Source organism: Aythya ferina (genome assembly GCF_964211825.1).
Source record: "Aythya ferina genome assembly, chromosome: 2".
Taxonomy (NCBI): domain Eukaryota; kingdom Metazoa; phylum Chordata; class Aves; order Anseriformes; family Anatidae; genus Aythya; species Aythya ferina.
The window spans coordinates 78,080,772-78,107,657 of record NC_140297.1 but is presented as its reverse complement, the minus strand read 5'-3'; the positions used below and the strand labels follow the sequence as shown (position 1 = coordinate 78,107,657).

At 36.3% G+C, this 26,886-nt stretch overlaps 1 protein-coding gene across 1 annotated transcript in view; it reads right to left on the bottom strand.

The window, feature by feature from the left end:
- Nucleotides 1–26,886, bottom strand: part of LOC311431137 (uncharacterized protein) — a 312,109-nt gene that overhangs the window by 153,165 nt on the left and 132,058 nt on the right. The window contains exon 6 of the mRNA XM_084508389.1: nt 18,760–18,855. Within this exon, the coding sequence (XP_084364515.1) occupies nt 18,760–18,855 (96 nt within the window). The remainder of the gene's footprint in view (nt 1–18,759; nt 18,856–26,886) is intronic.

Sequence of the window (26,886 nt, the reverse complement as noted above, 5' to 3'; positions counted from 1 at the left end):
CACTTCTTGTAATATCATGCTAGGAATTGCTCTGACCTCTTTAACACCTATTATTATTGTTTAAGTGTTAACTTTTTATAGAAGTACATGTATATCTGCATTCCTTCTATTGACATTTACACAACCATCTACAAAAAAGGAACCATTACCTAATAATTTAACCATTTCCATAGATAACAGCTCAACAATGTTACCTACATATACTACCCATTCTAACAGACAGGCAGTCTTTCACAGATTCAGAGGTCTTAGCTTATTTCCACAGACCAGCCTCTTCCACCCTTTGACAGATCATCCTTTCAAGCAAGAAAGTATAGGTTACCTCAAAATGAAGCTATTCCCATGTTTAACAAGAACTCCAGACATCCAGGTTAGCTAATCCTTAAACTAATCATGATTAGCTCCACAAGAAGTGTTCTTTGTTTTCTATGGTAAATCAAAAAAAAAAAAATAAAAAGCTTAAATTGTATGCATAACACAAGCAGAATTAAGCACTGTTACAGGGAAGTTGCAGAGCAAGAGAAGTGTCATAATTAGGTGGTGAAGGCAGCCAAAATAATTTCCAAATATTTGTTAAAATGTTTAATCAGAGTATACTTGTAGTGCTCATTTGTTTCCTTTCATTCTACACTGTAGCAATCATATTTACTGTTAGGAACATTTACTGAAGATATGGCTTTTAAGTAACTCTTATGAAGTGGACGGGGATATTCATGTTGGAAACTGTGCAGATAAAGTGTTGAGTCATCAAACAGAACCTTTAGTTCAGTCTATTCAAAATAGACAGAAAGTGAATAGTAAGTATGAATAGAACTCTTCCAAAAATACTTCCAAAAAAGTGCTTGGGACACAAGCACTTTTGAAAGACCAATGAGGGATATCTTCTGAAAGTCTTCTTCCACAATGTACGTATATGCAACCAAATTCTTTGAACAACTGTAATCCTTGGGATACAACATATTTAAAATCTTTTCAGAATCCATATTGCAAGTCATCAGTGAGATGAGATGCATTATATAAAATATTCATAACCTATTTTGTGTATTAAAATAATTTTTGGCTTTTGTGGCTTGTTTAAGAAGAAGAAGGTGCTATTTAACAAGCAGGCAGGCTGTGGTTTTTTTTGTTTGTTTGTTTGTTTTTTCTGAAAACCTCATCACAGATGTCATCTACCTTGAGACAAAGACAGTTTATTAGGTAAAGTAAAAGCCATGCGTGCAAACAAAACGAAACAAGGAATCTGTTTGCTACTTCCTATTGGCAAGCAGGTGTTGAGCAATGTCCATGAAAGCAGGGCTCTTCCCATGTAATGCTTTCTTGGGAAGACAAATGCCATCACTCCAGATGCATGCCCCCCCCACTCCCCACCCCCTTTTTCCTTCTTCATCTCAGCTTTTATTGCTGAACATGATGCGACATGGTGTGGAATATCTCCTTGGCCATCCTGGATCACTGTGTCTCCTCCCAGCTCCTGGTGCACCCCCAGCCCCCTTGCTGGGTAGCATAAGGAGCTGAAAAGGCCTTGGTTCTACACAAACACTGCTCTGTAACAATTACAAATATCACTACATTATCATCACTTAGATGTTTCTAATTAAAAATCTAAAACAGCATTGTGGGAGCCTCTATGAAGAAAATATCAGCCTAATAAGGTTCAACATGTCCAAGTGTAAGGTGCTGCGCCTTGGTCGGGGCAATCCCAGAAAACTGGACAGACTGGGAGATGAACTCATTGAGAGCATCCCTGCAGAGAAAGACTTGAGGGTTCTGGTGGACAAAAAATTCAACATGAGCCAGTAGTGCATGCTTGCAGCCCAGAAGGCCAACTGCATCCTCAGCTGCATCAAAAGAGTGGCCAGCAGGTCAAGGGAGGTGATTGTCCCCCTCTACTCTGCCCTCTTGAGGCCCCACTTGGAGTGCTGCATCCAGGTCTGGGGTCCCCAGAGTAAGAAGGATGTGGGGCTCTTAGAACAGGTGCAGAGCAGGGCCACAATCAGAGGGCTGAAGCGCCTCTCTTATGAAGAATGGCTGAGAGAACTGGGGATGTTCAGCTTGGAGAAGAGAAGGCTCCAGGGAAACCTCATTTGCAGTCTTTCAATACTTAAAGGAGGCTTATAAAAAAAAGATAGAGAGTGACTTTTTAACATGGGCAGATAATGACAGGACAAGGGATAATGGCTTTCAATTAAAAGAGGGAAAATTTAGATTAGAGGTTAGGAGGAAATTCTTCACTCAGAGAGTGGTGAGGCACTGGCACAGGTTGCCAAGAAAAGCTATGGATGCCCCATCCCTGGAGGTGTTCAAGGCCAGGCTGGATGGGGTTTTGGGCAACCTGATCTAGCGGGAGGTGTCCCTGCAGGGGGGGTAGAACTAAATGATCTTTAAGGTCTCTTCCAACCCAAACCATTCTGTGGTTCTGTGACTGAACTTCATCTGTAATTTTTTTTCCCCTTATCTAAGCTCATCTTTTCTGGAGCTATTATTTTACTCCCTTACACAAGCCAAAGCAAAAACTATAGAAACATTAGTATAGAAAGGGGGGTGAAGGTGTCATTAACATTTTTCCATATTTTTTTCCAAAATATTTTTAATCATTATTATTTCTCAGAGGTTTTCACAAGTCGGTAGTGCTTTTTGCTACCTAAACCTTAACACAGCAAACATATTTACTCATTTTGGATTTTGAATCCCAACAATTTATGGAATGGTGAATGAAGATGTAACTTTTAAGTTCTGTAATTCTAGCTTCCTCTCTGACTAGCTTCCTCTAGCTGACTTCCTCTCTGCATTTCTCTCCTGTCAGAACGCAGATTTTATTTGGCTTCCATATCTGGGTCTCAGTTTTGTAAATATTTACAACTCTTACCTTCTCTACTTTGAATGAGCCTACTGAAATCAAAGGAATTGCATGCATCATTAAGTTGTGTATAAGTATGTGGAAGACAGAGGGCAGACTCACCACTTTAATTAGCACTTCAACTGCTTTAATCACCATTTGATTCACTTTTCAGATACTGCTGAATTGAGTAAGTTATCCATGTTGTGAACAAAGTGAATGAACTATAACCACACAAGTGCAGTTAGATGAGGGACATAACCAACATTCTGATGAGATAAACTAAATTAGCATTTAATAACATTTTTATACCTGTAATTAATCATAATTGAAAATGTGACAGTTGCCTTCCAAATTACTGAGATGTTCATCAAATTGGTAACTGGATAATTAGAATCATAAATCCAGTCATGTATACCTATAACTAATTGTTGTTAATTATTATTAAGTGTGGATTAGCTCCCATCATAGTTTCACCTACACATTAGAAGCTGTTTTATAGTCATGAATAATTCTGCAGCTGATTTGGGTTGTTCTGCTTGTTTATATATTTAAAACATTTACTAGCATTGAGCTGGAATAATTTAAAATCATTTTTAACATTCTTTGTCTCAACTGTGCTTCAAAAACCTTGTGTCTTTCACTCCTTGATGCAAATGTGTTGTTTCTCTATGTATTAACCATCTTATGCTGATGTCAGTCATATTACATTGCTAATACTTCAGTTTTTAGGATTTGCCATCACATAGAATAGACAGAGGTTGGTTTATTAACAAAAATTCATGAGATTTTAATTGCAGCAATTTCCCTGTCTTTTCTTCCTGATTGAAAGCTATAGTTTTTTCCAATTGCACTTTTTTTTTTTTCCTGAAAAAAAAAGGAGTGAATCTTCATTAATGTGAAACTCTCAAGCTCTTACAGTGTTGCTTCAAAACCTCTTTGACAGTTTACTTTGTTTTCAATATAAAGAATAATTCACAGAGAATTTAAAGCTAGATTAGCTGTCTTTCATGTGAGTGAAGTGTAAGGGGTAACCGAGGCTTTTCCAAGTGGAGATTAGTTAATCTTTTGAGAATCATTTAAGGGGATCACTTAATCCATTGCTTAATGTAATACTGTACACCAATCTGTATCTAAATACCACAGTGACAGACTCATTAAAATTACCAAAAGCAGATATGTATACCCATTCCAATATTTTATGTTGACCTTCTGGAAGTCTAATGAAGTGGAATGAAATGAGCTCATATCTAAGTGGCAATGAATGAAAAAAAAAATAATAATAAATCAGTGAAGATAACAAAGTAGCTACATAGAAATGAAATGAGGAAAAAGCAGAAGCAGTGAGAGACTGGCACAGTTAGCTTCAGTGGTTATATTTAATGCCAGAGAGAATGGAGAAATTAAGGGGGAGGTCTTAAGAGATTGAGATAAAGTGCAGAGCAGAGAGAGGAGAAGGGGAAAAGAAGGGAAATGGCAGCTGGGAGGTCAAGTACCAAAGAAGCTATTGTGCTTCCATAATAAAGGAAGAGCAGAGAGTTCAGCAGTTAAGATAAAAGCAACCAGCAGATGATGATTCTATTTTTAACAGATTTTAAAACTTGACTTTTTTGTATCTGTACAGAAACGGAACACATTTGGAACTTCCCACAAAGGCACATTTTGAATATGCTTCATTTTGGAATGCAATATTTAGAAAAGCATCACCAAAAAAAAAAAAAAAAAAAAAAAAAAACTTTACTTGAAATTTGGTGTCCTTGTTTTTTTATTTTTCTCATTTTTAGTTTTCAGAAAACTGCATTTTCAAAAGAATTTTTTTTTTTTTTTTTTTTTTTAACTGAATAGCTGTAGATGTGTTTAAGTAATAATGATAGAACAGCACCTTACAAAATCTAATATGAGTGAAAATAGATGCTCATTTAAATAGGTGTATATACACTCTTGGGGTTGGAAGGGCTCACATCCTAAAAACTTTTAGCAGGAGTTAATTTCAGAAGCCTTAAATGCTGAGGGGAAGAAAGGAGAGAGAATAAGAAAATACGGTGTTTATTTCTCATAAGCATTCAGTAAGTGTTGTAAACAATTAAAGTAGTAGAGGTGGCTAGTACACAGAAAAAGCTTTTTAAAGCAAATCTACTGAATATGTGTACAGGGTATAGTGGAAAGATATGCCGACTAAGTTAGAACACAGTAACAGGCTTCTAAAGAGGGCACAGTGAAAGCTACTTCAGAGGAACCAGCTCAAATCCCAAGAGAGGCCCATAGGGGCTTTTGTGGGGAAAAGTTAGCTCATTAGCTGGTGCTGATTTTTATTTGAAGGTAAAAGTGGGGTTCTTAGTAGGTTTTCTTATAAAGTCAGTATTGAAAAGCCCTTGGAAAATTTGCATTCTTTCTTTAGAACAGAGTTTTGATGGGTTCCTGATTTTAGATGCTTGTTGGCTCACTAATGGCCTGAAAATAAATTCCTGTTTGGGACTAGTTGAGCTACAGAACTGCTCAGAAATCTTCAGAGGAAATTTTGGACTGCTGGTCTGTACACTGTCTAAATCCTCTAATTAGTTTTTCATTTGCTCAAAACTTGGGCTACCTGTACAAGGAGAATAGATACAGCATAAAGGAGATCAACTGATTATTCCATGGCAGTAATTTTCATTACTATCTCTAATTTCGTTGTCTCTGTGAAACCAATTGAGAGAGACTACTTTTTTATCCTTTCATATAAGGCAGACTGTATTTTTGTTCATGGTTCACCTTCCAAAATGGGACATTTCACTAGGCTACGCAGCTTTGTAGATGATGCTTTAACCAGCTTGAGTAAACACTACACAGTTTATAACTCTGGTGCATTGGTTTGTGTGGCAGTCAGACATATTTCCTATGAAAAATGTTACCAAAGCTACTGAAGCATGTGTCTGATCTTGCTTATGCTGATGTAAATTAGAGACAGAAGTCAGTGGGAGTATGCACGTGTAAAACTCATGCAAGAATTATATTCTCAGTTTGATGAGTCCTAGCAGTCTGCGTGAAAGAACATGGTCTCTCAGTGGTACTGCTAGTAGGCCCAACTAAAAAATTTCATAGAGAAGTTTGCTGTTTGAAAAGAAAGTTCCGTTGCAATTGAAGTATTTTGCAAGATCCTGCTGATTATCTTCAGTACTACCTAAGGAAATAGGTCAAAACAAATCATTCTGGATTGGCTCTGCCTTGATAACTAAAACTAGTCACAATTTTCTAACCACTCAGCTTTGTTATTAAGTGACAGTGACTAAACCTTGAAAAGTCTCTAAATGAGTCATGACCCAGATCCCTCACATATTCTAGTGATGCCAGGGCTTCAGCTGAGCAAAGACGCCCAGGAACCTAAATCTATTTGGCTCAAAATAAAACGTCAGTCCTGCATATCAACCATCTCTAAGGAACATTTTCATAATGTAAAATCATTATTGCTTACAAATACTTGAAATAAATAGAGTAAAATTATATACAGCTAAAATCTCAAAGTTTTCAATTTATATATATTTGAATGCTATTTTGACAATGTAATGACTGAGTAGCATTAAAACAAAACAAAAAAACTGTATGTTTCTGAGTAATTTTCTTTCTTCAACATTTTCATTCTAAAAGAAGTAAGAAAGAGCTACTAATCCCATTTTATTTTTCTTTAATTCTCTTTCAGACCAAACTGATGGTCTTTTCAGATAGCTATATCACCTTTCTTTTTGGTGTATATTAACTTCTTGTTGAACAATTCTATAGTATCGGATTTTAAATCAAATTCTGGGAAGGAATTTAAAAGTGTGCGTATTCAAGGAAGCAACCTAGTTTACATAACTTTTTTTCCCATGTAATATGATCTTTTCTGCACAAACCCTATTGTTCCCTTCCCATCCCTATTTGTCAGCACTTTTCTTAGTTGTGCCTGCAAATCTTGTTTTGTTTTGTTTTTTACTTGTAGTTATTTTACTTGCCACTTGAATAAAATTATCTTGTCTCCTCTATAAGACTTCTCCACTAGAAGTCTTGTCTTGTTGCTTCAGTGAATCAGTATGCAAAAATTCTACCTGTAGAGATGTGAGCTCTAATTCAACAAGCAATGTAGGTATCTACCTAATTTTCAGCTTGTGAATAGTCCCACCGAGGTCCTAAAATTATCCAGTGATTATTTTACAGATTAATTTATTCTCAGAATATCTCCAGAAGATAAGATTTTGAATTCAGTGTGAAAAACAGTTTCTACAATGTGACCGAACAGCAGCATGCAGAGTATGTATGGAAAAACCTGAGGACAAAACTGAGCTCTCCAAGTCTAATTTATTTATCAAAATGCTGTACTTATTTTCAACATAGTAAATGCATTCAGATGGAATACACTTTTAATTTGTTGTTGTTGTTGTTGTTAAAATACCAGTCCCTCCTCTTTCACTACTCAATCTGCAAAAGGTTGCCATAGAGATTAGCAATAAATGAGAATGTGTAGCCTATATGAGCTTCAGGCATAAAAAGTATAGATTTCCTTAATGAGTCATTTTATACTTCATTAATGAATGCACATAATGCACTTTTTCATTCTTCACAGTCTTTTTGCCAAAGAAAGATGTGATATCCAAAGAAAACTTTTAAGCAAATGAGAAAAAAATAAATCTTTATATATCAACATAGAATTGGTAGGATACAGTGTGTCCAGTTCTGTGGCTGTTTAAACAAAGCCCTGGACAAATGTCAAATACAATTGATGAAAAAGTTTCAAGAACGTGTTATAAAATGATAAATAAATATATAAAGCTTACTGTAAAGAAGACTGAAGGGTGCTTTATCTCCATGCAAACATATTCTTCTATCTAAATAGTTGGGACTTCTCACTTTTTTCACTTTCTGTTTTTAAATTATTTTTTTATTTAACTTATTTCCTGGCAAATGCATAGCAACACACAAAGACATGATATGGAAAAATACAGGAAAGGCAATTGGATGGTGTATACTGCTGTCGTTTTCACGGTGGCTCATCCTGAGTAAGCTACAGGTGTTAGGACAGATGTGTTTCCTTGATTTGCAATTGACCAGATATATTTGGATGTAAATAATTTATTTTTTCCTGAAATTCTGGGAACTGACTACATAGGAGAGGACAAAATGATATCATATAATGTTCCTTTTTTCAGTGTTTCATTGTCAAATATTACTTTAGGTCAAATAGATTAACAGCTAGAAATCAGAAAGCAATCCTCACCTCCCTCTTGCCCCCTGATTATACTGGCCAAAATACCCCAAACAACACTCATATATATACGTATATAAACCCTCCTCAGAATGGTTTGCCTGCTTGGATATATTTCATATAATCAGTCTTTCACCATGACATATGTCTCAGAAATAGGTTTTCACTTCAACTATATCCAATATATGCGCCTAACAAGTATAGCAGCATACTTTTATATCCAAGACTAAAATATTTAAGTTTTTCTTAAGGTTGTTGCATTTAAAATGTAAAGGAGCTGAAATTAATAAATTCACCCCTGTTTTTGAAAAGTATTTGAGGTCTCTTCCAACCTAGAAATTCTGTGATTCTGTGAAAAGCCCAACATGCAAGATGAAAACTTCTCCACTTTTGTCACTGATGGATCCTTCAGTGATAATTTTATATTGCACCTTTTTGACCAAACTGTGAGAATGAGCACAGTGTGAAGAGGAAGGGGAGGCAGAGAGGGGCTCTTAGGGACAGATCCCCCCATGTCCAAGACCCTGTGCCACTTGGGGGCATGAGGTGGAGGGGCCAGGGACAGTGTGTCTGGGCTGGGGAAGGTGGTGGGCAAGGCAGGGGGAAGGTGTTTTGGATTTTCTCCTTGTTTCTCTCCATCTAACTCTGTTAATTAACTCTGTTAGTTGTAATTTTTTCTGTAATTTTTAATGTAATTTTTTCCAGGTTGAGTTTTACCCATGACCATAACTGGTAAGCAATCTCCCTGCCTTTATCTCAATCCATGAGCTTTTTCACTTTATCTCCGTGTCTTCTTGAGGAGGGGCAATGAGAAGCTGGGTGGGCATAAAACCAGGATACACATGGTTAACACACTGATGTTAAGTAAAATGTAAAATCTATTTTTTTCTTTCTTTATTAAGGTCTAAATCTCTTAAAGACATATATGAAAACATAACTTATGGGAAGATTTAGGACAGAAAATCTAGGACAGAAACTGTTGTATGGGTGTAGAGTTGTCAGGTGGTATTTAGTGGCTCATATGAGTTACAGGTCAGGTCCTGTAACCTCAGGTCTTTAATGCTGGAAGAGGTAAACTAGCCAACTCTGGAAGAAAAGATTGTGGGGAAAAGAGGGAGACCCATGTATCTTTCTGTCAAGCTGCTAAGCAACAACAAGTGTTCTGAAACCAGATGTGCAAGGCCGTGTTATGCTTTAGTCAAAAGGTCTGAAGGGATCTGTTATTTTTATAATAGTTGCTGACAAATATTTAGAGAAAGGAACTGTAAATAAATGAAGGAAAGAGGATTAAAGTAAAGCTAGATTCAGATTTTTTTTTTCCTTTGCAAAGTGGGCTACAGAAGATTGAACTGCTTACAGGACAAACATTTATGTGAAAAAAAAAAAAAAAAAAAAAAAGATTATTTCAAACCTGACATTGAAACAAAACGAATGCTTCCATTAGAACGTTTTTCTTAAGGAAAAACCATTCTGTCTGATGTCTCTCTCCTTCTCTCCTCTATTTCTTTGGGCTTTTTCGGTACCCAAAAGGAAATGGAATAAAGATCTATGTTGACACGGAAAGTAAGCAGGAAATATTCATAGAAGGAATTTACTTGCTTTTTCATTCTTATTGCTAATTTAAAAATATAGTTGTATGACTTTTTTTTTTTTTTTAATCTTGGACTACTATAACATGGAACAAGAAGGGAGTCCCCTAAACTTCAGTGATATTTGGAACTAACTAACAGTGCATTGGATTTAGGTAATCCAATATAGCTAAGTCCTCTCCTCTCACAACCCTCCTAACTAATGATTTTACAAGTTTTCATTACTATTTAAACAGTTATTTTTACTGATTTTATCACTGGTCCTTTCCTTTAATGGACCAATGTCTGTCCTGCTTGTCCCTTTTATTCAGAATAAATTAATTATTTATGTACTAAAATTTGTATCACACATCTAGAAATCTCAGGATTGTGGACAGATGTCACACAATGGGACTACACAAAATGCTCTTTGATTCTCTGCTGCCAGCAATGGATCTCAGCCTTTTTGCAAGAGTTGCAGTTGAATCCCAGACTAAGTCTGCTCATGAGAAGACTTATAACCAAGAGCTAGTGATTAAATGGGGTCTTAGAGCTGCTATTAACGGGTAGAAAGTCTCTATGTATGTATTTATTTATCTTCGAAGTGGAATGATTTGATACCAGAACATGAATTGCACCTTTTATAAGTCCGTGCAACAAATTCCCTTGAATCACAAAATCAGAACGGCAATGGGAATGTTTTGCCTTTCTCTGTCATCTCAGTGTTTAGCACATTCCTCTGAGAAGTGGAGCAATAGGAGCTAATCTTTCTTCCATTTAATATTTCAGTACAGGAGGTACAGCAGATACTGCAAGTACTATTCCGGAGTATCTTACAAATCTTCAATTTAAAACAATCCCATCAGAATATTAAATTGTGGTTTTAAACTCACCTAAGACAGGAGGGTAAATGAAGCTGTAGTTTCATGTGCATTTAGTTGGCATTGCCACCAAAAAAGAAATCTCTTGTTTTGCCTGCCTTATCCCTTCCCTGCACAACTGCTGAGAAAGAAAAAAAAAAAATTTATTTCCTATCTTTCCCTTTCTCTCTCTCTACTCAAGAACCTACCAGGTCTGTCTGAGTGGGAAATTAATTTCTTTTTAGTTTGTCATTACAATTTTTAACATAAATTCATTTCATTTCAAGTCATAAAACCTTTTCCTTACAAAATTGAAATTTTACTTTCACTACATATAAGTGTATCCTGTCTGTAAATATGTCCACATACTTGCACAGGACTATGTTTCTACACTGCAGTGCACAGTCACATACAAATATATGTAGAACTGTTCTATTAATTTTAAAGTCCTTGTCAAAATGGATGTACTCTTTCTATTCAGTTTTGTTCTTTGAGAGCTTTAAAAGCGAATCAAAGGTGGTTGATGCTCCTTTCACTACAACCTGATACACTACTGCCTTTGTAGGAAAATATTTGTCATTAGGTTGATAAAGAACACTTTGAGCTTTCATGATTTTGATTCATACAGATCCAAGAAGTACCACACCTTTTTTATAAAACAAAAATGTAGTACTTTTTTAAAGGTACAAAAATAAAACCTCAAAACAAAAACAAAAACTCACAACACAACAACAAAAACACAAGAAACCAAAAGGACAGAACATAAGTGTAAAGAAGACTAAGAATACTTCTGGGCATGTCAGATAATTTCAATTTAAAGTGCAAGATCTGAGTCTGGATCTTTCGAACATTACATTCTGAGATTTTTTGCTTGTTTGTTTATTTTATTTTATTTTATTTTATTTTATTTTATTTTATTTTATTTTATTTTACCTGCTATTAAGAGAGAGCTCTCCAAGCTTTTTAAAAGTTGCAAAGTATCTTCAAAACTCTGGTCACTTATCAGCAGTCTGGGCACTCTCTGTTTTTTTAAATATTTTGACATTACAAATGTACATATTTCTAAGAGCTTTTTCAAAACAGCAGCAATGGATCTTTTCAAGTCTCTTGTGAGCTATCCAAACCTGAAAGTGTTATTAATGTTCCTGAGTATCATGTCAATTCTATATTATTTTTTTTAAGTGTGTCTTCTATTTTATTTTTGTTTGTGATAATTCTGATCATTTTCTTCTCTAGCAGTGTCAAATTGAGAACACTGGGAACACTAATTTCTCCCAAGGAGATGGAGTGACAATAAAACACTCTTAAAGCAGATGAAATATATCCCATCCTCTCAGCAGGTAGGAAAAGACTTAAGCAGCAGTAGGCAGAATCAGAAGAAAAAATTCATTTTATTATAAATAAATAAATAGGAAGTGTAAAAGAAGAGGAAGAAGAGAAAAGGAAGCCTCTTCTCAGGTAATTCTGTATTTCAGGAAATTTATAAATCATGGCCTAAATAATAACTATGCTCTGTATAAGAAGGAAGATCCTATTTTTCTAGATGTTTGTTCAGAAAGTACCTTCAACTATGGTGATTCGTTCTTTACTTTTCTTTAAATATATGCAAAACTTAGGGCCAGGTTTCATAAATACTCATTTGCATGCATATATCACAGTGAATGATTTGTGAGAATAGGCTTTGGTGGGAGTGTTAAGAGAACTTTGTAAAACAGGCCTGGTTTTTGTGACAGACAAACCTGTTTGGATTAAAATCTGTGCTTATTTTTGTATCCATCTGGATACATTCTTTCCAGAGCCAATTTTTTCTTTTCTTTTTTTCTAATTCTATAGGCAGTTTGGCACATGTGGTGGTTTTTAAATAACTGGCTACTCCTTCAAATACTATTAGCTGAACTTAAAACTTCCCTAGTTTGCCTAAATTGTAAAAGGTAATAGATTATTTAGTGAGATAGCACAGTTGATGTAATAGCTATTTATTATTCCTCCCTGTAATGTATTTAATATTAGAGTTGATTCTATGCCTTTGGTATTCATCTATGGCTGACTGAAGATGAGCCTGAGAAAAAAATCTCGAATCTGTTTCTGAAGTCTGTGTGTTTATGAAGCAAGGTTCAGAAAGTTCTGAAAACTCACTTCTCATGTTTACACAGCAGTTTGCACACACATCGAAGCCAGTACGTTGTAAAAGAGTGAAAGAAGAGAAATTCCTTGGGAAACTGGTGTATGTAAACATTTCACTATAATATTTGAAGTAATCTATAGCCAATGCTTTTCAGAAAACCATCAGAGAAAGGGTTTACAGTTTTTTTCATAGTTAAGAATCTGAGACTTGTAATACAGCAGATTACTGTTCCAAAGTAACTACAGCCAACCTACTGAGTTGGTAATCAAATAGTTCCTCCTCAGCTTTCTTCTTCTGAATTTCATATAAATTTTTAATTAATGCCTTATATTACTTGAGCTTTTATGCAATTACATGATAAATTATTCATTTTTTGATGTTATGCTTTAGACAGATGTTAAATCAAAGAAGTTAATGATTAAACACGTTTTAATAGATTTGCCACTATAGCTTTTACTTACTTTAAAAGTAGTTTCTGATTGAATTTTAGTGCTCTTGAAAGTGAAAGGCTAAGGACTATGTTTTCAAAAGGCTCTTTACTGAGTCTCTGACTATAATCACACAGATCTGTAGACATTTATGAATTATATACCATAAACATAAACTAAGATAAAAAGGAATTAAATTGCATTAAACATGACATCCCCCTCTCCCATAAAGCCTAAAAGACTTAAGAAATAACAAAGTACAGGACACATCTTAACCTCTGCCCAAAAGCTACACGGTTTCTGGAGTTTTTCTCCATGTCCTAACCATGGCATTTCTCCTGCTTCTAAATAATAAAGAGACCTGCTAAAATTAATCACCGTTATAGTGCAAATCAAATCTTTATCCACTTTTTTTCTGTGAGCATTAATGCTATCCTAGGGCTGTTGCAACTCAGTATCATTCAAGCTATGCTTCCTCTTCAGAGCTTCTCTCTGGAAAGTAGTGTGATTGGGTGAAAATAGCAGGACAGGATGCAGAACTATTTCACCAGTTCCACTTCATATTCTTTCTCTGGCTGGCTGGCTGGCTCCAGCACACACTCTGGTGCTGAACCCCTGCAAACCCACCCAAACAGGAAGCCAAGATGCAATTCATTTCAATTTTTTGTTCTAGGAAGGAGAAAGTATTATGTCTTCAGTTACATGCCTTCAGTAACTTACCTTTCTGCAATAATGGCTGTTTTGTGCTTGTGTGCAAATATTGGGGAGAATAGTACCTAGTGTTGTACTTATAGAATACAGGACATACTGTAACATACTGTCAAAATGGACACGGTGGAAATCAAACTATTAGAGTATAAGCTATCTATATTCAATGCCATTGACTGTTAGAACTCAGTCCTTCAAGCAGCATTGTCTTTGACTTCCACTTGGTACAGAACTTGAAGGGGAAAAGGAAGGTGAACGGGCAACTGGCCTTTACGGCTGGCTGTGTGCTCTTGGTGTGCTGCCAGCCCTGCCCAGTGGAGTTTGCTGGCTGCCTCTTTTACCTGTCCACAGCTTCCCACAACACCTGCCAGGAATTACATCACCAGTGAAAGAGCCCTTTGCTGCTCTGCACTACTCCACGCATTGTGGTGCATACATAAAACTACACTGCCAGATGTTTATGAGCCTGCAGTTCCCTCTCCATGCAGACTGGACAGCTGCAAACTATCTGCAATAGCATTAGAAGTCATCATAGAGGGGCACAGTTTTAGAAATAATCATCAAAATGATGTCCTTCTCCAGCAAGAATACATGACAGTAAGTCAGTACTTTTTTTATCCCAAAATTATGTCAGTTGAGTTGAGGGGACTAGAAGGTGGGCAGTAAAATCTACAACAATAGTTAGACCTTGACTTACCCATATCAAAGTACCTGTATAACAAAGAAAAGATTCTAAAGTACTGCAAAGCTCATAAGCAATTTTATTTAAAGACCAAATAGAAATCTACCAGCAAACACAAAGGCTTCCTCCTGGATACAGGCACGTGCTGATTTTTGGATGTAATGTTTTCCTCCTGTCTTCAGAATGATTTTTTAGCATGTACCTTCATTGCCTTTCACAAGTACACATCATTTCTAAGTATCTTCACCTTAAAATGGGCCGCCCATGTGAACGGACAACACTTTCACACTTAAAAGGTAATACACAGCATGTCAAGTGATGCAACAGGAAATCACTGCCTTATTCAGTCTGACAACTGTTTATAGTTTCTCCATGTGTATTCTACCAATATAAAATAGATTTTACTGCTCCAGAAACTTCTCTCTCTCTCACACACACATACACACACACACACAAAATAGAAACCTTTATACTGGTAGCATAGAAATATAAGATCTCCACAGTATTGAGTTCAAGCATACAAACAGCCTTGCTTTTCTATTGTGAAACTACCTGATATCTTTAAATATTATGATCAGATTGGATAGAAGCAAAAAATTCCGAAGTGACCACCCATGATGTTGGTTAGACTAGCAACTCAGATATAGATAGACATATTGCGACTTTTCATCTAAATAAATGACTCCAAAATTTCTAGCAATCACAATCTGAATCACTTTACCCAGTATGGGTTATATTACAGACTTTACTTGCATAAGATGCTACAATATACAAACCTAATCTTTTACAGCCTCTGCCTGCCATTTTTGAGAACTGGCAATTTTTAAAGCTTATATTTGACTGCAGATTTTTTTTTCTTCTTTGTCTCTCTGTAGCATGCCTCCACTGCATGACTTGGGGTAGGTCATCCTTCATAGATATGGAAGGCATGCTGATTTAGCCAGCAAATGTGAAATGAGAATAATGTTATATCTGATTTCTAATCTCATTCTGTAAGACTGGGCTGCACATAACTTGAAATGGAAAAGAAGAAGTGCTGAATGCAAGACACAGAGCAACACTTCTTAATATGTCATTTTTTCAGTCATTCCATCAGCATGAATGTTGGTTCCCAACTAATGACATTGCTCCAGAATTGATCAGGCAGAAGAAAAATGCACAAACAGAATTCTATGGAAATAGTAATTCTCTCAGAATCTGACAAATATTTGCCTGTACTAATAACTAGGTACTGCAGATTTGGGAAGTCATAAACATTCTAATAAACAATTTCCCATTTTTAAAAAGGAAATATTGTGAGATCAATACGCCTAAGCTCTGCTCATCTTTTAATATTTATATGTATAAATATATATACAAGTAATGTATATATTGCTTCCTACGGCACCATTTGTTCAAAGAACATCCATTACCTTACAGCTATTAACAGTTTCAAAAATATTCCTTCCTACATACATCTTATACAAATCAAATATGTTGGTTGTTTTTTTTCATTTTCCCAAGACATCACAAAACAACATTTACTATTTTATTCTGAGTAGTTTCCTAACTGAAGAACTTCCATAAAATTAAAATTTTCACACTCTGAATAATCAAAAAGTGAAAAGTTGCAAGTTTGGCAGCAAGCTATTTTCATTGGAAATAAAATTAAGCCTACACAAATTCACACCTGTAATAATACACTTTGCTTGAAATTATCAAAAATAAATGCACAGTTACAGGACAAAGTGATTTAGCTTTCCATGTTGTACTTTTGAAAAACTGTTATTCATCACTGGAAAGCATGTCTTTGAATAGAAGACAGTAAAACTAAACAGCACATTTTTATTTTGTACCTGATTTTATTTTTGCTATTGAACATAGATCTATTGATGAAGGTAGAAAACATTGTTACTAAGAATTATTTAATTGAAAAAAAAAAAAAAAAAAAAAGATTTTGTCTAATTTGCATTAAAAAACAGATGTCTTCCTTCATTCCAAAACAGAAATTAAATAGCTTTCATTTTGTATTACATTATCCATACAACGTAAGGTGAAATCTTGATAACATTATACATGTATTTAATTTATGGATAAATCTAGAAGCTGGAGCATTTCAACATGGAAAACAAATCAGAAATGAATTATGCAATATTCTGATGAAATTTATCACTTTGATCATTTCTTGAAAATTTTATTTTTCCTATTGTTTATATTCCTGTCCAACTGCAAATTAAATTATATCACATGCAGTATTGTCACTCAGTATCATGTTCTTGACTCTGTGTGCACTCTCAGAACAGTTATGCTCTGGGAGGCAGCCCTTCAGGCTATCTGGTAATGCAGATTACAGCATAGCAAAAGGTTGCTGTAAATCACACTGCATATTTCACCAGATCCTGAATCTGGAAGTAGGTTAGAACAAAGAAGAATCTCTCTTTAATCACGCTCCATATAAATGTGTTCAAACCATGTTAATGAGAACCAACTTCCATGTGTAGTAGAATGACACCACAACATGAAATGGTGAGAAAGCATGTGAAATGGTCTGGAAACTAAAATCAAATAAATTTGGATGAATAAGCAAATTACTATTATAGCTAATATTCTCTTTCATACCTACTGGCAAATTAACAAAGTTATTGACTGGATACTTAAATTTCTACAGGTGACCTTTCCAAAACAAATACAATAGCTTCAGAATACAGCCATTGCTTATATTTCTGTTTTCTTACAAAATCATCATGAAGGGTGAATAATACTGTAAATTTTTAATGCAGTGAGGCAATATTAATTCTACTGAAATCCTCTGTAAACCACACAATTTTGAAATAATTTCTGCTTGGATCAGAAGAAAATTTCTCTATGAAAATCAAGTAACATCACTGCCTCATGGTGATTTTCTATTGAACATCAAGAATGTAAGGACTCTTTACCTTAATGTCCTTTCTTTGATTAATTTTTTTACTCTTCTGCAGGCTCATACCAGAGAATATAAACACATGCTGTAGGAGGTGACTCTGAGTTTCTCACAAACAAAAAACCAAAAATTTTGCATTTTTGTAAACAGAGGACTTAATATTTTATTCATCAGTATGAACCCCAATCTTGGTACTGCTGGGAATCAAACTTCCCACTCAAAAGAACATTGGAGAAGCTAGCAAAGGCTATGGCAAGAGTGAACATGAAAGCAAAAGATTTAGAGTATTAATCAACAGGAAGCTGTGCAATACTCCTTCCCTGAAGAAAAGGCAGGATATAATCCTGCTGTCTTTATTATCAAGCTCCAAGCATCTCTCTCAGTGGGCTGAAAAATTGTTTACTTTTTGATTCAATCTACCTTTTCTACCCACAGTTATCTGCTGGCAGGGAGCCTGGAGAGTATTTAAACCCTTCAGATATATGTCTACAAATGAACAGAAATTTTTTGGATTGAAATAAACACTAATAAACCTTCTTTTGGAATTAAGGACCATCTCAGAGGAAAACACTGATGAAGAAGCTGGAAGTTACTGGCAGGCTTTTTTTTTTTTTTTTCTCTCCATAATTTTCATGCAAAAGTGGGCAATTCTAACAGATGTACATTTATCTTTGTGGTTTTTGCTTCCAAAGTGGCATGCATTCAGGACCATACTAGTGCACAGGCTCAATCACAATTTCTTTGAACTTTGAAAGAACTTTTTTTTCCTGCCAGTAAAGCTGATGCATCCCTGAGTTAAGCTATTCTTGTAATGAAAAAGGACATTCAAAACTGAGTCAGAAGGAGCACGCCATTGCAATGTATTCAGTAGGGCCCTTCCTAAACAGGTACTCAGAAATAAACATTACTAAAAGATTAAATTCTAGTTTGTTTGTAATTTTGCTGTTTTTGTATTTTTATGAAGGTAAGTTCTGATTCAAATGATTCAAAAGGCAGATTTTTTTCCCCCAGTAAAATAAAGGCTTAGAAAATACTAGCTATACTGTTGTGTAAGAAACCTTAATTCTGTTTTTACTGTGATATAAATGAGATAATGGTATTTGAAAAAAATGTAGAATGTGTCTTTCAAGTTGATCACCTTGAAAATTGAAGAAGGTATGAAAACACTGTAGTAAGCAACTGCAAATGTACCATTTCAGTCTTGCACATAAATGTGTTGTGTTTTTTTTTTTTTTTAATAACTTTTTAATTTTTTTCATGGTTAATTCACTTTTTATATCAGAAAACACAGTTGTATGTGATACTATTTGTTATGCGTTAATAGCGTAGGAGTTCAGCACAGAAGCATGTTACTGGAGCTACAGGGCTAAATACCTTCATTAGCTGGTTATAGCAGATGGGGAGGTACACGTTTCAAGAAAGAAAAGGTAATGCATACCAGTCTGCAAAGGGAAACTCACAGCTTCTTTCTTCCATGTGGAATATCTGGAGTAGTGCACTGGGTACCTTGATTTCAGTAGAATTACTTTGATTTCTGTTTGACAAAGAAAAGAAATAAAGAAAAAGAACTGTTTTTGGTAAAGATGGATTCTGTGTCATCCACTCCGTTCTACTTAATAAACATTACACAGGCACTAGCATCTTTTCTACAGTTGCTAGGAAGATTATGGCCACTCTCCTATAATCACAATACATTTTTTTTATTGGGGAAAAGTCTGGACTGTCTTTATGATACCATCTACTTTGCAGATAATTTCAGACAGATGGAGTATCTGATGAGACAGAAAATGATACACTCTTGTACTGAATACAATACTCTTGTATTCAGTTCACATTGTTATTGTGAACTGAACTTGCATTTTAGATAACACTCATATTGTAAGAGAGAAATCCATACAGTTCCTTGTTTAAACTCTACTTCTACCCAGAAAAACAGACCTGTGCACTGTATGAGGCCTGAGCAGGAATTTTTATTAACTATTTTGAGATTATTTGAGAAGGAAGCCACAAGTTAAAATGAGTACGGGTAACAGAATATCCTTCAATGTGAAATTGTTGGGGTACATAGTTTATGTTCATTTAATGGAATTTGCATTTAAAATGGGTCTAGAAATGCTTTCCATGACTGGATGTGTATCAGTCTAATAAGGACTACCACATCTGGTTTCTGTGATGCATTTACTCTACAAATAGTTATGCCATCTAAGGTCATTAAAGAAACTTCAGAAATAAGGCTCAGCTAAAACAAGTTTGATTTTCCACTCACAGTTGTGAGATTTCATACTCTTTGAAGTATTGGACCAAAGTAATAGGGTTACTAGAATTTTTTTGAAAGGCGAGGAGGAGAGACACTAGGTTACTTTTTGAAGTAAATCATGATTATCACAGGATAGTTCAACACAAATTATGACACTTTAAAACATATCTACTTTTAAGATATATAAGTGACAAGCAACAAATAACAACTGAAAACACATTGCACAGAAAAGAGAACTCCCCGTTGCATTTTCCCCATAGCTAGAAAAAAAAAAAAAAGAGCCTTTTTTTTGGTTTTACAAGTAAAACAAACAACACATTGGTTTGAGAATTCTATGTGTGTCCAAAACCAATTCTAAACTTGATCATGTTAAAATAACCAAGAATTGCTCTCAAGGAAAAGAAGCTTTTCATTAATCTTCATGAAGATTGGATTCACTGGTATTTTCAAAATTTATCATCTTTTAATTTATCATCTTTGGTTTTGGAAACTTAGACAGTGAAGAAGGAACTTAATCAAAATCTGAAAAAAGCATGTTTCTTGTCCTCATGAATACCTTGGAGCTTTGCAAGATAACATATTGTCATCTAAGGCCTATTTTATCAATGTTTTAAGGATTTAGGATCTGATCCAAAGCATATTAATGTTAATTAGAGTCTTTCTGTTGACTTTGGCTGGCTTGAATTTGATATATAAGTCTCTATTTATGAATTCATAAGAACAGGAAAAAATGTATATTCTAACTTTTTCATTATAATTGCTTTGCTTATGACATTTAATTTTCCCTCTGGGATTGCCATTAATCATTAGCTAAGCATAAGTGTGTTTCCGAACTCTTTTGAGATTGAAAAAATATTTTGTCTCAAATAAGAAAATCAAAATCTATACAATCTAGAAAAATATTAACACCTCAGGTCATACAAGCAAACTTCATATCTTCCACATAGTTTATTTCCATATTAATTGTTTTAATTATATGATAATTAGCTAAAGTTTCACAAGATGCTGTGCTCAGGTAAAATAGTTTTGAATTTGAAATGTAAAAATATAATGTTTTGATAATTTCTCAAAGACAAAACAAAACATGAATTTTGCCACTTGATCTTTTTCTGTTTTCCGTTTGCATAAATCAAGTTTGTCAAGAGAAAAACCTCACAAGAAAAAAACAATAACTACTCTTGATTAGAAGCTCAGCAGACTTAACACTAAAAGTGCATTGAATTCTGTACAGCAAAACCCGGAGAGATTTTGACTGAGGTGCTATATGTATCACCTTGCCTCCTTCTATAGTAGATGATAGACAGGTAGTCAAACTTCATGTATTATAATATAAGATTTCTTCTTTTTGTATATCTTTAATTAATTACATTTTCTCTTTTAAAGGAAAAAAAAGTAAATCACATTATTTCCTATCCATTTGTTTTTATTCTTAAGAATTCTACTGACATTATACTAGTTTTAATCCTACAAAAAATAAAAAGATAAATTTCACCTATGAAGTGTAAATAATTTTAAATATCCAAACTACTGAAAAAACCATCAAAGAATATCTAAAATGATTAAAAACCAAGCAATGCTCCAGAAACAAAGAAAAAATAAAAGAGGAAGGGACACCATGTCCAGGCCTCTCCCAGAGCTGTTACAGGAGAGTCTCAGCCCCAGTGTGCAGGTATGAAACCCATCACCATGACTCAGCCATGAAGCACATTGCCAACGAAGGGGGAGGAGGGGATGCTTCCTAGGGGTATGGGATGCATTATGAGAAGCAGAGGAAGAGCATTTAGGGATTAAATGCTTATGAGAGGAGGCATGTGGAGAAAAGGTGAGATGAAAGTGGTTTGGGGAGGAACAAGTGTGGGAAATAGAGCCAAAATGGGATAAAAGGGAATAGTCACAGGTGAACAGCTGCCAAGTCAGTTTACCTGCCTGCCCATGTCAACCTGATCAGTGTTGACAGTCCTGTCTTCTTATTATCCTGTCTTTTTCCTGGGCAAGAGACAACCTGTGTGCATGTGTGTGTATGGGGGTATGAGTGCCAGCAACTGCAGTAGGACCATGGGCTAAGAGGCTGTGCACCTGTGGTGCCAGCACTGGGAGAGTGCAGGAATCCCAGTGTGTGTGTGAGTGCTAGCAAAGAACCATCCAGATCAGCTTATGAGTAGGTGAGTAAGTGGCCTTGGAGGCCACTGGTGGACACCAAGTTGAGACCATGAACCACCAATATACCCCTGCAGAAAATAAATAAAATAAAATAAAATAAAATAAAATAAAATAAAATAAAATAAAATAAAATAAAATAAAATAAAATAAAATAAAATAAAATAAAATAAAATAAAATAAAATAAAATAATGCCTGGGCTGCATTAGGCAAAGTGTTGCCAGCAGGCTGAGGGAGGTGATCCTTCCCTTCTACTCAGCACTGGTGAGGCCACACCTGGAGTACTGCATCCAGGTCTGGGCTCCCCAGTGCAAGGCATGGACAATTGGAAAGAGTCCACAAAGGGCCAAAAGACGATGAAGGAACAGGAGCATCTCCCCTGTGAGGAAACCCCAGGAGAGCTGGTACTGCTCAGACTGGAGAAAAGAAGACTCAGGAGGACCTCATTAATGTGCATAAATACCTGAAGGGAGGTTGCAAAGAAGGTGGAGCCAGGCTCATCTCAGTAGTGCCCAGTGACATGACAAGAGGCAATGGGCACAAACTGGCACACAGGAGGTGCTGTCTGAACATCAGAAAACACTTTCTCACTGTGCAGATGACAGAGCACTGGCACAGGATGCCAGAAGGCTGTAGAGTCTCCATCCCTGAATGCATTCAAAATCCAGTGGGACACTGTCTTGGGCAGCTGGCTGTCAGCGTCCCTGCTTGAGCAGGGCAAAAGTCCTTTCCAACCTCAATTATTCTGTGATAAAGACATTCTGAACAGGGTCCAGGTCTGTCTTTATGGGTGAGAGCATGGGAGGAGCTGGCTATTGAGGGATCTGAGGAGTCCAAAGCAGTTGCTGGAGATACTAGAGGGTTTGGGAGTCTCTAGGATTGTATATGTGCGTGAGTGAGTGTTCCTCTCCCTCCCTATCTCACTAGGGTTGAGACACCTGAAAAGAATGAAATCCTTTTGTATTGAGAGTATTCTCTCAATATTCTCTCAAGTATTGAGAGAATCAGTTGTCTGTGTGTGACTGTGAGAGGGATTGTATGACCAGGTGCCAGCAACTGGGAAAATCTGGATCCTGAGGCTGCTGATGGGCAGTCTCAGTGCTTGAGTCCAGCTGCCAGAAGGACCCATATTGGACATATATGTATGGGGATATACATATATTTTCCACTAATGGACCTTCATCTTAATAAGAAAGAGTGGAACAGGATGAGGCCATTGATGCTGATTTTGTTTCTGTGAGTGGTAAGTGTGTCTGTCTATGAAGACACAGCATCATCTAAAGAAACAGTGACAGTGACAGCCAGTGATGAGTGGTGTTCTTCAGGGGTCGGTACTGGGTCTAGTGTTATTTAACACTTTTCTTAGTGACATGGACAGTGGGATTGAGTGCACCCTCAGCAAGTTTGCTGATAACACCAAGCTGTGTGGTGTGGTAAACACACTGGAGGGCAGGGATGCCATCCAGACGGACCTGGACAGGCTTGAGGGGTGGGCCTGTGTGAACCTCAAGAAGTCCGCAGCAGCCAAGTGCAAGGTCCGGTACCTGGGTTGGGGCAATCCCAAGCACAAATACAGGCTGGGTAGATAATGGATTTAGAGCAGCCCTGAGGTGAAGGACCTGGGGGTGGTGGTTGATGATGGGGGTGGCTCAACATGAGCCAGCAATGTGTGCTTGCAGCCCAGAAAGCTAACCATATCCTGGTCTGCACCAAAAGCAGTGTGGCCAGCAGTGTGAGGGAGGTGATTCTGCCCCTCTGCTCTGCTCTCATGATAGCCACCTGGAGTCCTGTGTTCAGCTCTGGGGCCCCCAACACAAGGACATATACCTGTTGTAGAGAGTCCTGAGGAGGGTCACAAGCACCTCTTCTATGAAGACAGGCTGAGGGAGTTGGGTTGCTCAGTCTGGAGAAGAGAAGGCTATTTTTTTTTTTCATTAGATTTTTTTTTTTTTTTTTAAGTAAATGTAGGTCTATCAAGAAAGATTTCCAATTCTTTTCTCCCAAACTGAACACAAGCACTTTTTCACACTAAGATGAGTCTACCAGTTTCTTAATTAAATTAGAAATTCCTAGTGTTAACACATCATTTCACAGCAGGAGCTGGCACTAGCTTTGAAAGTATTTAAAGACACGTTTAGTCACGAGAAGTGAAATACACACTGGTACAGACTTACTCTCCTTATTGCAATGCTGAATCCACGAGGAAAGAGTATGACACCTAAGACACCTAAGACAGGTAAATGTGAACCAGCTTGAGTCTAGGTGCAGTACAGTACAAACTAATTAGCCCAATGCAGGCTCAGTGCTTATTAATTTGCTCACAGCACTGATTCAGCAAAATTATATTTCCTTCCGATCCAAGCTAGGACGTTTGCATTGTATTGTATGAGATTTAACAATTTTGTTCTCTATGTGGATTAAGCATCTTTGCATTGTGCTCCATTGCTTGTTGTGGGCATACAATAATAACCTTGTAGTCTGGAAAGGACTCTGTTGTTGTTAGCAAATGAGAACTGAGAGTAGGAAAAGGCAGCAGGGAGAAGAAGACTTGTCTGCTCTTGATGGACATGGTTGCCTGATTATTTTCTCTCACCAGTATCATTATTCCATTGAATTTCTGATAGTTACTCCCAATTTACCCTACTTTGAGAGCAGCTTGTCTCCTAAAGATGCCATTGCACTTTCCTCAGCAGCAGGGGCTTTCCATGATGTACTAAAACTACATTTTCTCTCCCCTTTCTTTCCGGCAGCATGCTGTGAACATCAGCTAACTAAGAGCCTCCATCCCAGAGGAGGCTGCATTTCATTAGTAATGTACTGTGCAGATATATAGTTCAAATCTGGTCTGAAGATAAAAATATTAATAATTGGATTGGTAGTGTTTTCAATTCTTTATAGCCTCTATTTCAATGCTGCCGTCATCTCTCTGTGCAGTACAAGGAGGACGTGCACGGATTGCTAGCATAATACACTCTGTCCTGAGCAAGCAACAAAACCCTACAGGGTTTCAAGGGACCATTTCATTTTTTAGAACAAGTTTTTAGCTTACTTCATTGCCCCACTCAGGGAGCTTCGTACCATAGAAGCTACCAGCCTCTCTTTGGGACTTAATAGGAAGCCTTTGCCAGAATACAGATCAATGTGTACGAGATAATGATTACTGCTGTCACACTACTCATTTTGAAATGTGAAATCTGGACTGCCTTTGTTTGGTGCACCGTATGCAAGAAATCCAATTTTTCATGTGATCAAGGACACACTGATGGATCGTGCTTGATATGACATTAAACTAAGTGCTTCTTAAAGGCACCTTTAAAGGAAACTATTACCGAACTAATGATGTACAAGTGATTGAACTTGTTCACTTCACATCTTTGTGATGTCATTCTGATGAACAAGGGAGACATTGGCATGTGGCTGGTAGTTAATGGAAGCAGATCTTGGCCTGGCATGTACCTTCTATGTTTAGCAAACTTCCCTGTAGACAATTTTTTAATAACAGCAAAGGGCTTAAAAAGAAAGACTTAATAGCATCAGATATTTCTATAATCATAAGCATTCTGACACTCTTGGCACTTCAGTTCTTCAGGAAAGCCATTAATATTAATTTACCTAGGTCATTTCCTGAACCCTTCCTTATATTGTGTCTTTCTAGTGATATCTATCTTTTAATACAGCTTTAAATAAATAAAGAAAAAATACTCTTTTTAACAGGGAACTAGAACCTGAGAGGAGAGTTAATTTCCTTTCTAAGCTTTGCCACTGACTTTTTGAGTGTCCATCAGCAAATTAATTAATTCACCATGCCTCAAGCCTTGCCTTTAAAATAGAAATTGCATTTTTTTTTTTTTTTTTTTTTTTCTATATCTCTTCTGTTTAAATTCATAGCTCTATGGAGAAAGCATTATCTGTTGCTCTATGCTTTTTGAGTACTCAGAACAATAAGATGCTCATCGCTCCCATTTCAGCTAAATCCTAAAGATGTTACTGAAATGCAAAAATTCAATAAAATATACATAGTCAACATCTGCAGTGAGAAATTATTCTTCTCTGACTTTCTTTGCTTGCTGTCTTTTAGAAAAAAACAATAAACCATAATTCACAGTCACCTCCTATCAGTACTACAGGGAGGTTTGAGAAGTTTTGAATGAGGCTGGGTGCAACCACAGCCCCCCTCAACTCACACCAGTCTTCACTCCTTTCCTTTATTCCTTCTCTTACCAAAACGTAACACATTGTCAGCTGCGAAGTGCTGGAGCACCCTAGGAAAAGCAGAAAAATGTTCTCCTGAGATACAAAGGGGATGATTTTTTGTACCACCAGGAAGGAAAACAACATTTTCTGCGCCCATTATTATCCCTATATCTGAGGGAAACAGTCTCCCTTCTTTTCCACTGACAGCAGCCTTGCTTTCTCCCTGCTAGAAAGCAGCACGACTGGTCAACTGAAAGGCAAACTCCATTTAGGGACCAGCAGCCCTTCACTCTTGCCATATTCCTCTCTTCCCACGCTAAGACTGACAACCTAATAGGTCCTGCTATTAACTTGGATAAAAATAGGGTGAGATGGTTGCTTCCTGGAGTGCTAATAGAAGAGACAGCTGACTATTATCTTATGTTTTCAGTTTGGTCTGGAGTCCTGTGCAAAAGATATGGAAAGAAGTCACAATTCCTAGGGTTTATCAGCTCCACATTTATCTTGTTCCATCCATTTTCCCACGATGAATTTAATAACAGATGTAGCATGAGAGGAAAAGGAAGCAGGACTTTTGGAATTACATGGTGCAGTTTGTAAAACTGGATATGATGGATTAAATAAAACATTTTTATTTAATATACCTTCTTTAATAAGGTAAATCTGCAAATCCCAACATGTAGTGTTATCTCCTGCAATGATATAAAGCCAATGTTTGGCAGTTAATTTTCCACTTTATTTTGCATTTTTTTACTTCTCAGCAGTCTTCCTTCTCTCTCCTAGATATTTAACAATGCTGTGACTGCAAATATACTTTAAAATAAAATTAATAGCCCAGCTACATATTTTTTGTTGATCTGACATTGCTCTTACATTCAAGTATGTGCACTGCTTACCATTTAATTCTACGGATTTAAGTCTGGAGTCATGGAAGTTGAATGCCCACTGTGGTTAAG